We start from the raw sequence: 15,642 nt of genomic DNA on the forward strand, positions 1-15,642 counted from the left end.
CCAAAAGTTGCTGACTCACGCAGTGCGCACGCGCCCGCGCCGCGGGCCAATGGGGCGGCGCGACGTTGCGCGGTCGCCGCCCCGCCGGCAGGGGGCGCTGTGCGCGCCGCGGCCCCCGGCCCAGCGCAGCCCAAGATGGCGGCGGGCGGCGCGGGGGCCGCGGCCGGGCCCGGCTGGGACGTGGCCGTGCGGCCGCTGCTCTCCGCGTCCTACTCGGCCTTCGACATGAAGGAGCTGCCGCAGCTGCTCGCCTCGGTCATCGAGAGGTGAGCGAGCGCGGGCGGGGGCTGCCGCCCCTCGGCGTCGCCCGCTGAGGGGCAGCGCTGGGGGTGCCGCTGCGGGAGCGGCTGAGGCGGGGCCCGGACGGGTGTGAGGGGCTCGGTGCCCGGCGGGACTGCGGCTGCCCGGGCAAAGCCCCGAGCTCCGTCCCCGGCTCCTCCCGCTGTCCCGGGGCCGGAGCTGTCGGAGGTGCCCTCGGGCCCCATAACGGGCTGAGGGTGCTCGCCCGGCCGCAGCACCTCGGACAGGCGCCCGCCGAGAGGCTTCGGGACTGTTCTTGTGGTTTTGCTTTTGTCCAGGCGTGTCACAGTTTGCCTGGTTGGGCTGTGGGAAGTGTTGTCTCACCGGGCTCGGGGGTGGCCAGACTTCCCTCTAAGTCTTTTCCACTCTAGTGCTTCTTCTATTTTAAGTCGAAATCAAGCAGAACCAAATCAAGTCTGCCTTGTCTTAACGCACAGGTTGGAGTCAGAGCATAAGAGTACCCACTGCAACTACTTAATTCAGCTTGCAGCTTGTTTTATGATCTAAAACACGAGATGTGAATGCCACAGCATCATGCTCAGTTACAGAGATAAAACCCCGGCCACAATAAGTTGTTAGAAAACATGAAATAACCAGTGCACTGAGGAAGGTGCTAAAATAAAGCCTTGAGATGTTTTGTTTAATGTAGAATGGCTGAGTCTGCAGTGGATGCTTTCAGGTTCAAAGAGTTAATTGGAGGAGTTCTGTGCCTGCACACAGAGCAGTTGTTCCCCTGGGAGCTGCACCCTTGGTGTCGATGGGTTTGGGCTGTTCTTTGGCCACTCTTTGTTTTAGGGACCACTCCAGTGTCAGAGGAGCTCTGCTGTCCCTGTGCCTAAAGTTCATTAGTGGAGTGTTCCATTCGAGTATCCCAGGGACACTGGAGCGGATCCACTTCAGTTCTGTGAGAGGGCTGTTTCCTTCTTTAGAGGCAACCTTGGCTCTGTTTTCCACTTGAGACAGCAGTTTGTTGCCTCCAAGCAGTTCTGCCTGGGGTTGGAGTTGTGTGTCTGGTGGTCTGGCAGGATTTGGACTCTTGCAGGATGGTATTTTTTGTTTCATGCCTTGGTGTGGTGTGCTGAATGACAAAGGAATAAATACAACTTGTTCGTGTCTGGAGCTGTGCCTTTCTGTGCTGAACAAGAATCTGTCTTTAGATTTCCCACTGAAAATCTTTTATGTGTTCAAGTTATTTTTAGGAGGCAGTTGTTAAGCTCTTGATGGTGTCAGCCAACCCCAAAGTGGCTGGATTTCCCCTTAAATAAACTTGGTGTGGTGACAGTGAAATCACCAGTATTACTCTTTTCAAAATAAAACAATAAACTTCTTGTTTAACTACTCTGGTATTTCATTTATAAGTTTAAGTATCATGAGGTTACCGGTATTCCTCTGTTAGCAGGTGTCCTCAAGAATTGACAGAAGTTAGGCCCTTATTTGACATAAATATTGGAAATGCTGGCTTGGAAAGGTGCAGTGGAGGGAACTCCAGGTCTGTGAAGTCTCTTCAGGCTGGTTTTTGGGGAAGGGGTTTCCACAGGGGCATCTGCACCTGGAGCAGTGCTTTCCCCAGGAGGAGGCTGCTTTGTGCCCACTGCCCCAAGGACAGGCTGTGTTTGGGGCTGTCAGGACTGGGGACAGGCTCTGTTTGGGGCTGTCAGGACTGGGGGAGCAGAGCGGAGGCAGGAGCTGGGGTTTGGTGCTGATTAACCTGCGCAGTGACACTGAGGCTTCTCTCAGCCTGAGCAATGAGCTTCCCTGGGAAGCAAAACCCCTCTAAGCAATAAAGCACAATCCAGAGGCTGAAAAGTCATTATTAAAGCTCATTGTGTGCTCAGAATAACGCTCCAGCACATCCCAGATTGAGCTGTTATCTTCTGTCCATGGTTATTTGCAAGGATTGATGATGACTTGACTACTGTCTTCCACTTTGCATTATCATAACATCCACAGTGTGCTTAAGTCAAACTCAAACCTCTCATTGCCCAATCCCTATCTGGTGCTGGATTCTGCACCTCTGTGTTCTTTATACCCTCTGGGCACTGTGTGGTGCACAGCTTGACCTATGCAGTAATTTAGGACTTGTCAGCCTCTCCTGTACTCTGTTATTCCCAAATTGTTCTAATTTGTTCTCTTAACAATGCTTACATACATCTACTGCTGCTGGCTTGCAGTTGGGCCTGAGAGGTAGGTGAGCAAAAGGAATGTGTGGAAAGGAGAGAGCAGAGGCTGCTTTGCATGTTCAGTCCTTGGGCTCCTTCCTCACCAAGAGCAGTTCTGGCAGGGAGGGTGGGTGAGACCTGAGGTGTTGGAACTTGGTCGTGTGACACTGTTGAATATATTTCAGTAAAGCCTCTCTTAATTTTCTATTTTTCTATTTGTATTTCAGCTTTTTAGACAGACTAAATAAAACCTCAGACCTAGGAAATCAGACTACAAAGCTGACAAGTATTTATTTCTGCTTGTTTTTGTGGAGAAATGGTTCTGTTCCAGAGTTGTTTCTGTTCTAGCTGTACCTCCTGTTACAGCTGGAAATGATGGCATAGGGTGCAAAAAGGGAAGGTGACTGGGCATAAACTGGGCTTTGTTCAGGTCAGCAGGGAATGGTGAAATCATGGTTGGAGCTGGGTATGGCCTGTGCCATGGGCTGCTGCCCTCTGCTCCCCACCTGCCCTCCAGGAATCACCTCTGGCCCAGAGGTGGAGAAGCCTGTCTGGGTTTGGAGAGACAAAGTGAAGCTGAGTCTAATAATCTGTTCTTCCAGCTTGCTTGTCCACATCACTGCATGGAAATGTGAAAAAAGGTAAATTGATTGATTAGGAGGCAGATATGCACATCCCTTAGTCTTGCCACAGAAAACACAAGAACAAAAAGTAGGTGAGGAGGCAGAGCAGTTTGTTTTCTCTGAGTCTATGCTGGTGGGATGTGGTGGGACACCTCTAAGGTGTCACCTCTGCCATAGAAAGCTGATCTCTGAGGCCAGCTGAGAAGCCTCAGGGACTCTGCCTTACCTGCCCAGACCCCTCCAGGTGGTTCTGGGTGCTGTGCCTGTGTGTGCAGTGGTTCTGCACTTGCCTGGTTTGATTCCTCTGATCTGCAGCCTTGCACAGGCTCCAACTGCCTCCGTGCCATGCTGGGAAGGGAATGCCTGTGCTCCAGGCCTGGCAAATCCTGCCAGCCTTAGCAGAACACACAGTCCAGGCTCTCTGGGCAGCTGAGTTTAGAACAACTTAAAGGTTAATGAGCCTCTGGCAGGGAGTGCAGCTGGTAGAGCCTGACCTGTTGATGCTGTGGAGGAGAAACAATGGCAGCACAATATTTCCTTACAAATCCTGTGTGGGCAGTGATGCTGATGCCATGATCTGGCTGCTGCTGGAGGACTCAGCCCTGGGGACACGAGGGTTGTGTTCCCAGTGCTGTCACCTTGCCTTGCCCCTGTCATGGGACACATTGGGGTGCTGGGTGGTGCTGCTGCTGTGCTGGGTCTGGCTGACCTCTGTCCCCTTCTCCATTGCAGTGAATCTGAGATCCTGGACCATGACAAGCAGTACGAGCCTTTCTACTCCTCCTTCATTGCACTTTCCACACACTACATCACTACTGTGTGTGGTCTCAGTAAGTGCTCCTTTGCTTCTCTTGCTCCTGTGTAATGACTGGATGCAGTAAAAGTAAATCAGAACTGTTGATTTTTGTATTTGTTTTTTGCCCTCTTGCTGAATCAGACTTTAGGGCCAACGTTGCTGGCTTTTGTACCGTGAAATGTCAGCTCTGATGGAGAGAGAAGTTTGTTGATGAGAGTGTTTGGCCACCAACTCCTGGATGGTGTTGCCTTTTTGGCTGCTTATTCATTGACCTGATTTAGTTTTTGGTCAAGTGTTTAAATCATTGTTCAGGATTTTTAGATTATCCTTCAGCAGTTAGAACACTGCCATCCCTGGAAATGTCCAAGGCCAGGTTGGATGAGGCTTGGAGCAACCTGGTCAAGTGGAAGGTGTCCCTGGCCATGGCAGGGGGTGGGACAGGATGGGATTTAAGGTCCCTTCCAACCCAAACCATTCAAGGCTTCTGTAGTTACGTTACTGTGTTTGAGTTAATGATCAAAACATTGTGACTCAAAATATTTTCTGTTATTTTGGCTGACAATTTAGCAATTTCAACCAAAAAAATGGGCTTTGTGAACTTGTTTCATGTTCTTCAGAGCTTCTGTCAGCATTAAATAATGTTGCTGGGGAAACGACTTTATCTGTCTGAATTCCCCTGTCTGGCAGAAGGAATTATCCTCTCTTTGCTGACATTTCTTGGGTTACATTGTAATGAGACTGAGTTTATATTGCATCTGTGTTAGGCAGGAGAGATTGAGTGTGTACCCACACTGCAGAGCATCCTGCTTTATTGACACCATTTGGAGCTTATTACCCTGGGCTGTTTTAAAACTTACTCTGAGTACAAGGATGTGCTTTTTTTCAGTACCCAGAAACCAGTTGCAGTCAGTAGCAGCTGCCTGTAAAGTCCTGATTGAATTCTCCCTGCTGCGGCTTGAGAACCCAGATGAAGCATGTGCTGTTTCACAGGTGAGACAGGTTTGGACCTCCTGGGCCAGCCTCAGTGTGAGATGGACTTTGGGCTCTAATTCTGAAATACCTGCTCTGATGTTGAATGCGTAAAGCAAAATTAATGAAACTTTTAAAATATTTAAGGTGTACACTTTGCTAGACTCTGATTCCTGCCCCTTTGCATTCTATTGTCAGAATCAAAGCTCGCTCACAACTCGAAATAAAGGTGACCTGAAGCCTTGGTTAATTCATTTAGTTTCCTGCACTCTGGTTTGGTTTTGTGCAACAGCCTGGGTCACAGCTATCTGTTGAGTTTTTAAAGATGTTTTCTTGCCTGATTGTATTTCTGTCTTGTGAGAAAGATTAAATATATTTGAAAGAGGGAAGGCCTGTGGGGAGTGTTCCCGTAATGTTGTGTGTCACAGCAGAGAGAGCTTTTCCAGGTGTTTTCCATGGGAAGCACAGGCAGTGTCAGAGACCCGGATTACCTGCAGTCAGGGATGTGTCTCCATCCTTGGGAGAGATCAGAGTGGCTCAGAGCTGTTGCAGTGGCCTCATCAGCTGAAGCTGCATTACTCTTAATCCATCTGCTTAGAGTAAACGATATAGAGGAGGGATTGGAATTGAGAGAGTTTAAATCGTACTTGCTGTCTCTGTTTTCTGTAGAAACACCTCATCCTGCTGATCAAGGGGCTTTGCACGGGCTGCAGCCGCCTGGACCGCACAGAAATCATCACCTTCACAGCGATGATGAAATCAGCCAAGCTGCCTCAGACTGTCAAAACCCTCTCTGATGGTAAGGAGGGGCTTCAGCCACGTGTGTTTCACTGCAGCACTGGAGTCAGGCACAGAAAATCTGAGGTTTGCTGTCTGAAATGGGGGTTGTTGTTTTCCCTGCAGTTGAGGACCAGAAGGAATTGGCCTCCCCGGTGAGCCCAGAGCTGAGACAGAAGGAAGTGCAGATGAACTTCCTCAACCAATTGACATCAGTCTTTAACCCCAGAGTCTCGCCATCACCATCAATCACAACAGAGACACAGGTAAAAAAACATCTAAAACAGAAACAGCCTGAATTTCAACAATATTAACATAGTGCAGGGAAGGACCGAGGTCTTCAAGTGGTGCTTTTCGATACAGGTGTAAAGAGAACCTTCCTTAAGTACATAAATCCTGCTTGCATGGGATAAATGGCAAACAACCAAATACTGTTTGTGCTGCATTGGCAATACTGGATTTGTTTCCTCATGGAATGCAGTGTTCACTGACATCCATGGCTGTTTGGAGTTGTGCTGCTGATACACCTTGCTTCTGTGTAGAGACTTAGAGAAGTACTGTGTATTTTTAGTGCTTCCATAATATATTTAGTATGTGTTTGCTTTAGGTGGAAGGAGAGGGCGAGGATCAAGCTGCCACAGATCAAACCTCTGCAACAAAGACCAAGAGCATATTCATTGCTCAGAATGTGGCCAGCCTGCAAGAACTTGGTGAGAATCAGCTTTCTAGCCTGGGGCCAAAAAAGTACTGGAAAAATGTCTCTCCAGTGTTACATCTCACAGCTCTGAGTGGGAAGAAACTCTCTGACCTAAAGGGTTCCCTGAGTTGCCTAGTCAGTCACTAGGGGATGTTGTGGCTGGAATGGAGTTTTTATTGCAGAGATGAGCTCAGCGTATTTGTGTTTGGAGGGGTAAATTAGGTGCACAGTATGAAATACCTTATGAGATGGATTGTTGAGTAGATGTGGATTAGAATCACAGGATTGTTAGTGTCGAAAGAGACCTTTGGGATCATCAAGTCCCACCAGCTGCACCTGGTGTGTCCTGTAACGTGGACACAGAGCTTTGTGACCCCTGTTTACAAGTGTGGGCTGCAAACTTCAGCAGCTGCTGTTGTAAAGCACTCTTTATCCAATGACCTCATCTCCGAGGGCATTTTCTCACCACCAAGAGCAATTAAGTCAATTACTGAGGGCCCTTAGGGCTGAATGAAGCAGTGACACAGCCCTGCTGCCGTGCTTGGCAGGTGGCTCCGAGAAGCTGCTGCGCGTGTGCCTGAACCTGCCGTACTTCCTGCGCTACATCAACCGCTTCCAGGACGCCGTGTCCGCCAACTCCTTCTTCATCATGCCGGCCACCGTGGCCGACGCCACAGCCGTGCGCAATGGGTCAGTGCCAGCCCTGTCCGGGGCATCCCCTCGTGCCCAGGGGAGGTCACTGTGTCTGCCCAGGGCTCACCCTGTGTCCTTCCACAGGTTCCACTCGCTGGTGATCGATGTCACCATGGCTCTGGATACTCTGTCCCTGCCTGTGCTGGAGCCCCTGACACCCACGCGTCTTCAGGATGTGACTGTTCTTGCTCTTAGCTGTCTCTATGCAGGTGAGTGGATCTCCAGTAGTTTTTTGGAGCTTTTGGCTGTGCTTTGTTACCTGCATGTTCGAGGCTCAGCCCACAAGTAGCTTTTGTTTCTCATGAATTCTCATGAATTCTCTCTGCAGCACATTGTGGTGATCGGGTTAATATTGAAGTTGTTACTGACATGTTCTGCCACTGTTCCTGTCAGTATCTAAGAACTGACTGAAAGAATGACTGTTCCTGTCAGTATCTAAGAAAGACTGACTCAACATTTTCTTAACAGCCTGTAATTTCTGCTCTTTCTTTTTATATTCAGAGCATAATACATTTTTACTTTAGGCTTCAGCTTAATTTGTCATAGCCCCAAATCAGCCTTGTTTCCCAGGAGTGGTTTAAGCACACCAGAATCCTGAGTGTTTAATTGGTATGGGGGAGACTTTAAGGAGCTGTGGCACTCGAGTCTAAAGATTGTCTTAAAAATGATATTGAATTACATGGTAAAACATTACCTCCTTTAACTGCTCCCATGTGTTTCTCTAGGGGAAGACTTCATTCTTTTGAGGGTAGAAAGATTTTTTAATCTTTCGCTGTAATAATTCCCTGCTCCATCAAGTTGATGGACACATTCAATACCACATGTCTTAAAGTGCTAAATAGGAACATTTTGTCCCAAGACTGGCTCTTCCTAAGAATATCCCTGCACTTGTTTTCCCTGAGGTGTGAGTGTGGCCACCTGCATGGCCATCCTGCATGTGGGCAGCACCCAGCAGGTACGAACCGGGTCGACGAGCTCCAAAGAAGAAGATTATGAAAACGATGCTGCTACTATTGTACAGAAATGTGTAAGTAAACCACAGAGTGTTCATTGTTTTCCTCCTCAGCAAGCGAAGAGCACAGAATTTGTGTTTGTTTGCATTGCAATACACAGCTATGATTTTGGGACATAGCCATTGCTGGTAAAGGAGTTAAAGGGGTGGAGGGTAAAATACAATTGCATTTGAAGTTTTTATTTTTGTTGCTGTCTGGTGGGGTGCCTTACTCAGGTTTTGGCTTTATTTGTAGCTTGAAATCTATGAAATGATTGGACAAGCCATCAGCAATTCACGCCGTGCAGGGGGGGAGGTAAGATTTCCATCTCAGTAACTTTTTCTCCCTTTTTGTGCCGGTGTACTTTGGCATTTGGATTGACGGTGTTTTGTCTTTTTGGTGCTTTTTTCTCCCCGCTTCCCCACGACTTTTGGCACGATAGCATTATCAGAACTTCCAGCTGCTCGGGGCTTGGTGTTTGCTGAACAGCCTCTTCCTCATCTTGAACCTCAGCCCCACGGCCTTGGCTGATAAGGGGAAGGAGAAGGATCCCTTGGCTGCTCTTCGCGTCAGAGACATCATTGCTCGCACTAAGGAGGGCGTGGGGTCTCCCAAGCTGGGACCTGGGAAAGGGTATGTGACACCCCTGCAGGGAGCATTGGTCAGGGGTCTAACCAGCCCCAGCAAGCAGCTACTGCAGGGTCTTGTTGGTGTCATGAAATTTTATCTCTATTTGCAGTTCAAGTCCCGTGTCTTGGAAAGAAGAGAAGTTGTTGTCTCCAGTTTAGCAAAGCAGTCACTTTATTGAATATTTATTTATTATTTTTCCCCTGAAATGACATTCTGTCCTTTCTGTTTCTGCAGGCATCAAGGGTTTGGGGTGCTGTCAGTGGTGCTGGCAAATCATGCCATCAAATTGCTGTCATCTCTTTTCCAAGATCTGCAGGTGGAGGCATTGCACAAGGTATGCAGGTAGCACGGACATTGTCCTGAAACATTCTGCCTTCTCCACTGATGCACGCTTGGAATTCTCCTACCAATTTCTTTTTCTTTCAATTCAATTTGAAATTCTGTCCTCCAGGGCTGGGAGAGCGACGGCCCTCCAGCAGTGCTGGATATCATGGCTCAGAGCACATCCATCCAGAGGATCCAGCGGCTCATAGACTCTGTGCCACTCACTAATCTGCTGCTGACTCTGCTCTCCACTTCCTACAGAAAGGTAGGAACTGGCACACAGCTAGAGAACTTCTGGAGCTGAGCCACTCCAGATGGTCAGCACTTAACAAACTGGGGCTGTGCTGAGAACATACAATTCTTCTTTCAGAAGTCGTCAGCCAGGGCATATCTCTTTCCTCTCTTCAGAAATGTAAATTTTACAAACTTGTGCTAATGGAAATGCACTTTTTGTAAGTTTAGTGGTACTTGTGATTTTAGTGGGAAGATGAAAAGGCTGCATTGGTAACAGATGATTTTGTATTGGAACTGTTACTTCAAGTGTTGCTTACAAGCTTGGCGTAGATTATTTTCAACCATCCTGTGTATTTTTTAGTACAACTTAAACCTTGAAAAACTGTTAATAAACTAGTTGAGACAAATTTGCTAGAAGAAAATTAAAAGGCATGAGGAAGTTATTCTTATTTTCAAATTATTATATTTTATAATCCCAGAATTTTCCTGGTTCTGCTGTTCTTTAGGCCTGTGTCCTGCAGCGCCAGAGGAAGGGCTCCATGAGCAGCGATGCCAGTGCTTCCACTGACTCCAACACCTACTACGAGGATGACTTCAGCAGCACTGAGGAGGACAGCAGCCAAGGTAGTAGAGTTTGCAGCAGCTCAGGATTTTACACTGCTTTTCATATTTAATGGAGACCTGGCTACTTGTGCTGTTGCCTTCTCAGACTATGACTTGTAACACTGAGAATACAGAGCAGTTTGTAAGGTCTGTGTGGCAGAAGTAGTGCTGACTGCACTCTTTTCTGTAAACTGAAGCCTGAGTGGCTGGGATTTGACAGTATTTGCTTAAGAGTAGAGTGAAAATAATTTCATTGTGTAAATTCCTGCTGGACCTCTGTGAAAGGGCTTTGCCTTGTGATTTGGACAGAAGAAATGAAGCTAGCAGACACCTTAAGGCTGCTCAGTGAATTTCTGTTTTAGGCTTTTCTCAGGCTGGGTAGTTTTGTGAGGTGTTTGCTTATAACACTGTGGGTTTGTTGTTCCTGCCCTGTGTGCTAGATGACGACAGTGAGCCAATCCTGGGGCAATGGTTTGAAGAGACAATCTCTCCCAGCAAGGAGAAAGTGGCCCCACCACCACCCCCTCCACCCCCTCCTTTGGAGAGCTCGCCGAGGGTGAAGAGCCCCAACAAGCAGAGTGCTGGGGAGAATGGGAACATCTTGGCCAGCCGCAAGGACCCCGAGCTGGTACGACCAGAGCTTGGCCCTGGGAGGTGGGGCAGCTGGGGCAGGCACTGCTGGGCTGGGGGTACCCTGCTCCTGCCAGGGACTGCTGTGCTGGAAACAGCAGGGGCTTCTGGTGCACTGCTCAGGGGAATCAGGGAGCATTGTGGCTGTGGAGAAGGATCCCTCTCCCTCTCTGATGGAGTGTCTTGGGATTTTTGCTGGCAGGGAAGCAGAGGCTGGAGATTGTATCTGTTTGGGTTACAGAGGGAGAGGGAGAATGGGGGCAGAGCTGCAAGTGAGTGACTTGCTGATAGAATGCTTTTAGCTCCAACTCTCTTGGGTAAAGACAAAAATAAGAACTGCAGTGGAGAAGTTGGAGGCCTCCAACCTTCTCAGAGAGTTCTGGAATAAGTCCTGGTGCACACCACAGTGCAGGGAGCTGGATTGCCATGAGTGCACCTTTCCTCCACTGCAGGACGGTGAGGTTTAAGGGACTTGGTTTATTTTGCTGGTGGTTTAGTTTTTGTTTAATGTTGTCCCTCTGCTTTTGTTGTTTCTATAGTGTGTTTCTCTTTTCTTTTCAGTTTTTGAGCCTAGCTTCAAACATTTTGAACTTTATCACTTCTTCTATGCTGAACTCCAGGAATAACTTCATTCGCAACTACCTGAGCGTGTCCCTGTCGGAGCAGCACATGGCCACGCTGGCGAGCATCATCAAGGAGGTGGACAAGGATGGCCTGAAGGGTGAGTGAGCAAACCTCTTTGGTAGGGCTATACAGCCCAGAGGTGTCTCTTTATTTTAGTTTCATGTCAAAGTTTTAAATACTGGAGAGCAAAGGTAGTAAGGGCTCTCAATCCCTATCTTACAGGCACATCAGATGAGGAGTTTGCTGCTGCTCTGTATCACTTCAACCATTCCTTGGTTACCTCAGATCTTCAGTCCCCTGCCCTGCAGGTGAGCTGGGATTGAATGCATAAATAAAATGAAGTGTTGGTGTCTCTTTATGCCTCTGTATGGGTTCTCCACACCTTGAGTAGTGTGTTTGTTGTTCCATTTGGCCTTGAGTATATTCTGCAAAAAAACGGGTTGGAATATTTTGAGTCCCATGATTTGAATGACCTTTCAGTCATCCAGCACAAAACATCCTGCACAGTGTAAACTTAACATTTAGAGTTCAGACTAATTCACTGGACTTTGAAGGTGATGAAAGCTGAGAAGGAAATGAGTTTGTGTATTTTGTTTTGGAGACTTGCCTCTATCCATGCCTTTATCAAGAGACATTCCTACAGATTTGCTCTGATGTCAGGACTCATGTCAGAAGGCCTTGGAATTTCTCAGGAGAGAATCAACTTAATCCTTTTGCTTTCATGTCCTGACTTTGTAGCCTCTAGGTTTCTTTGCTGGGTCATGGGCTGACCTGACTTAACCCTGTCATGGAGGTTATGAACCTGCTTCACCCATCACTGAATTCAACCCATATACTTTGTGGGCTGTTTTCTACTGTATTTAAAACGCTCTGTTGTTTGTTAATTTTTAAAAGCAGTTTGGCTTTTCATCCATCTGCCTTTTAATTACATTTGAAAAGAAGCAAATGTTGCTGTGGTCAGCCAAAGGGCTGTTCTTGCAGATGCACAGATACTGAACACAGTAGCATAGTCTCTCCTGCTCTGATATTACAGTGAATGAGAAAAATTCATTAACGCCATTTCTTCTGCCTTGGTGTTGAGACTTTGTTGTGTTTAGGTGCTGAAGTGACAGCTTTGAGCATCTCTCAGTAGCTCTGCCCTGTATCTGAGGCAGGAGAGGCATTGCTGTGTGAGCAGAGCTGAGAGCCCTGCTGTTTACTGGCAACTGTATGCTCAGATCATACTTTTAATTAATTAAAGCATCAGACAGGACTTGCCTCTTTCCAACAAGCCTGTTTTGTTCCAGAACACACTTCTCCAGCAGTTGGGAGTTGCCCCTTTTTCTGAAGGTCCGTGGCCTCTCTACATCCACCCTCAAAGTCTGTCTGTGCTGTCCCGACTCCTCCTGATCTGGCAGCATAAAGCCACTGCCCAGGGAGATCCTGACGTTCCAGAGTGCCTTAAAGTCTGGGAAAGGTGAGATCATTTTATGTTAAGCTGGAAATCAGTCATCTCTTGCCTCTCTCATTTCCTGTCAAGTGAGAATTCTCTGGCCTCAGCATTCCAGTTGGGTGTGTTCACTGATCTGGGATCCGTGTGGTGCTGGGGGGAGCAGAGGGTCAGTCTGCTGTGCTGGGGAATCCTTCACCCAGAGCCCAGGAAATGATTCCTGCACTCAGGACTTAGAGGGGAGGAGGCTGAATTGCAGCAAGGCCGGCTGCAAAAAGGAAAGGAGGATCTCTTATTTTTCAGCAGGTTCTGATAGGTCCTGTTGGCATGGTGCTGAGATTGTATCTCTCTGCCGTTACCTGGCTTTCACTGATAGGGTTTAGGTGGTTTAAAGCTCTAATGAGCAGGTTTGAATCCACCCCTTCTCCATTTGAATGATTGTTCCTGTTTTCCACTAAGTATATTTGCACTGATTTAATTTCTGTAGGTTTTACTGCTCACAGAGTCTCATTCCAATACATAATGTAGTGAACATTTGTGAAATTGCCAGTATTAGAACAGTAAGCAGAAAAATAAAATTATTTCTGGTTAAAGAGATTTTGAAGAGGGATCTAAACTTGGCAAACTTCCTCTCCTGTTGCCAGGTTTGTGGGCACCCTGAAGCAAAATGCTTTGCAGGGGACTCTCCCCAGTGACACAGAAGATCTGAATGTGGAGCATCTCCAGCTGCTGCTGCTCATTTTCCACAATTTCTCAGAGAGGGGCCGCAGATCCATCATGATGCTCTGCATCCAGACCATTGTGGAGCTGACAGCAAACATGGAGACCCAGCAGTGTTCTGTGCCTCTCATCGTGGCACGGCTGCTGCTGGTGTTTGACTACCTGCTCCACCAGTATTCCAAGGCCCCCGTGTACCTGTTTGAACAGGTAAGGTTTTGACAGCTGGGTATTTAATTGGTCACCCAGCAGGAATCTGTAATGGGCACTCATTTGATGTGTTCTTACCATGACCCTTGTCAGTAAATCAGTTTTGATGTTGTTACCAAACCTTGGAGTTCCAAGGAATGATAAATTATGGCTGGTTCCTAGCAGCAGGTTCAGTTGGAGTGTAAATTCCTGGTGTGACTGGTGTCTTAATAAATCCTAGCAAGGACAGGATGATTGTCCCACCATATCTTTAAAATCTTGAGTATTTGACAGTTTATTTCATGAATACCTTTTGTACTTCCTTGATTTAGTGTTTGACCATGGAGGTTTTTGGGACTGTCCTCATTAATGGGACAAAGTGGTGCTTTGTGCCTGGCTTTTCCAACTGTGGGATGCTTGGCCATGGATTTAAACTGTTCAGTCCACAATAAAAACCACCAGGGAGGGTCCAGGGCTTCCCCCAGAAGAGTGGAATATTGTGTTTTGAGTAGGACTGTTTCTATTTTGTGTTTCTTTCTCTGTGGGGTGGTATTTTCCCCCTACCCCTCAGTGACAAGGATGCCATGGGTGGGTTTTTGTTTGGTGTTTTTTTTTTAATTCAGGTACAATATAATTTGCTGACTCCACCCATTGGCTGGGTGAGTGGATCCCAGGACAGCAGCAGACGAACATCTGTCCCACTTTATCATGGCTTTAAAGAAGTGGAAGAAAACTGGACCAAACACTGTTCATCAGGTAAGAAAGAAAATGTAAGGAATTTTTTATTGCAAGATTTGCTTTTATAAATAAATGAGAGCTTTTTCTGTGCCTTGGTTTGGGCATCTTTTCCTGCTTTTAATGGCCATAGTTACAATAGGTAAAAATACATCTAATAAGGCAAGAATTGTTTTATTAAATAAGATTCAAAGTTTTTCTCTCCTAGGAGTATGCAACAAGTAATTAAAAATAAGTGTGTGTTTATTTTGCCAGGATTGTAGGAGTAGGAAAGCTTTGGCTGCCTGTGCCACAGGTTAGAGCACCTGTAATGTGTGGTGGAGCTGGCTTGGGATCTGCCAGTGGTCATACAATGCAGAAGGTTGTGGGGATGGAGGAGAGGATATAACACAATTTGGCCTGTTTAAACTGCCATTTTGAAGGTTATGTTTTGTTCTCACATTCCAGACTCTGCTCCACAGCCCAGGTTCTACTGCATCCTGTCTCCAGAGGCTTCTGAGGATGATCTGAACCGTCTGGATAGCACGGTATGGCGCTGCTGGTAGAGACTTTCTGGAGGGCCGTGGGGGTTTGCCAAGTGCCAGGGAAAACAGACAAGAAGGAAAAACTCAATTAGAAAGAAGGACCAGGAATCTTTCACTAAATGGAGAAGAGTGGCCGCATAAGATAACATGGGATTCCTTCTTACCCGTAGTTGGATGTCAGGGCAGTCACTGTGCAATATCTGTGAAGATCTGTTGTAGTACTTGCAGGAATGCTTGGGATTCAGACAAAGACACATTAGAGTTGTTTTCTCATCACTGTGCTCCAAGTTCTCTTGGGGTTTTGTTGCCATCAGGGTTTTGGGCTCCCTCTCCTGCCCGCCCCTTATTCCCAGTCCATTGATCCACAGTCCCAGCAGAAACTCTCTCTGATGTTTATTTTGCAAAGTTTTGGGCTGTGGGTGTTCTGAATGCTTAAAGAGCTCTGCAAAGCAGGGTCTGGATTTCTCATCTCCTGCAGGTGTGTGAGGTCCTTTTCTCTAGGGCTACAAAGTACGATGAGCTCTACACAGCCCTCACCTCATTACTGGCTGCTGGCTCCCAGTTTGATACACTCAGGAGGAGGGAGAACAAAAATGTCACTGCACTGGTAAGACTGTCTTGCTGCCTGTGTTGAGGAATAGCAAGTTTTTAAACTCAGTATTTTCAAGCAAAGTATTTAACCAAAGTATTTTGGACTGTGCTTGAAGTAATGAGGAACTTAAAAATCTCATAGCTAACCATAGTGTTTGTGGTGGCTGCACGCCTCTTGAGCTTTTAATTCTTAATGTGCGTCAGACTTGCTGTAAGTCCGTGGTAATTCCAGGAGGTGTGGCTAGAACACGATTAAACGGGAATAAATTGGATCATTTTTCCTTTTTCTTTTCTCGCTCCTGTGTTGCATATTTTATTGTTTAATATGACAGAAACTCAGTCCAGAATGTGTTCATCTGATTTGGCACATCTGCAGGAGTGTGGAGTCCCTGAGGAGATATTTCAG

The 15,642-nt window shown here is 47.1% G+C and overlaps 1 protein-coding gene across 5 annotated transcripts in view; it reads left to right on the top strand.

Moving 5' to 3' along the window:
* The first annotated feature begins 127 nt into the window (after nucleotides 1–127).
* Nucleotides 128–15,642, top strand: part of UBR4 (ubiquitin protein ligase E3 component n-recognin 4) — an 85,398-nt gene continuing 69,883 nt past the window's right edge. For all 5 annotated transcript variants that reach the window (XM_059866850.1, XM_059866851.1, XM_059866852.1 and 2 more), the window contains exons 1-22: nucleotides 128–266; nucleotides 3,815–3,912; nucleotides 4,765–4,868; nucleotides 5,517–5,646; nucleotides 5,751–5,890; nucleotides 6,232–6,334; nucleotides 6,870–7,011; nucleotides 7,099–7,223; nucleotides 7,917–8,041; nucleotides 8,262–8,321; nucleotides 8,449–8,639; nucleotides 8,871–8,970; nucleotides 9,088–9,225; nucleotides 9,701–9,818; nucleotides 10,238–10,425; nucleotides 10,989–11,148; nucleotides 11,274–11,359; nucleotides 12,338–12,507; nucleotides 13,125–13,407; nucleotides 14,010–14,142; nucleotides 14,569–14,648; nucleotides 15,124–15,252. In XM_059866850.1, coding sequence (XP_059722833.1) covers nucleotides 136–266; nucleotides 3,815–3,912; nucleotides 4,765–4,868; nucleotides 5,517–5,646; nucleotides 5,751–5,890; nucleotides 6,232–6,334; nucleotides 6,870–7,011; nucleotides 7,099–7,223; nucleotides 7,917–8,041; nucleotides 8,262–8,321; nucleotides 8,449–8,639; nucleotides 8,871–8,970; nucleotides 9,088–9,225; nucleotides 9,701–9,818; nucleotides 10,238–10,425; nucleotides 10,989–11,148; nucleotides 11,274–11,359; nucleotides 12,338–12,507; nucleotides 13,125–13,407; nucleotides 14,010–14,142; nucleotides 14,569–14,648; nucleotides 15,124–15,252 — 2,934 coding nt within the window. In that variant the 5' untranslated portion in view covers nucleotides 128–135. The remainder of the gene's footprint in view (nucleotides 267–3,814; nucleotides 3,913–4,764; nucleotides 4,869–5,516; nucleotides 5,647–5,750; nucleotides 5,891–6,231; nucleotides 6,335–6,869; nucleotides 7,012–7,098; nucleotides 7,224–7,916; nucleotides 8,042–8,261; nucleotides 8,322–8,448; nucleotides 8,640–8,870; nucleotides 8,971–9,087; nucleotides 9,226–9,700; nucleotides 9,819–10,237; nucleotides 10,426–10,988; nucleotides 11,149–11,273; nucleotides 11,360–12,337; nucleotides 12,508–13,124; nucleotides 13,408–14,009; nucleotides 14,143–14,568; nucleotides 14,649–15,123; nucleotides 15,253–15,642) is intronic.

The sequence above is a fragment of the Haemorhous mexicanus genome, chromosome 23, assembly GCF_027477595.1.
Source record: "Haemorhous mexicanus isolate bHaeMex1 chromosome 23, bHaeMex1.pri, whole genome shotgun sequence".
Lineage (NCBI taxonomy): Eukaryota > Metazoa > Chordata > Aves > Passeriformes > Fringillidae > Haemorhous > Haemorhous mexicanus.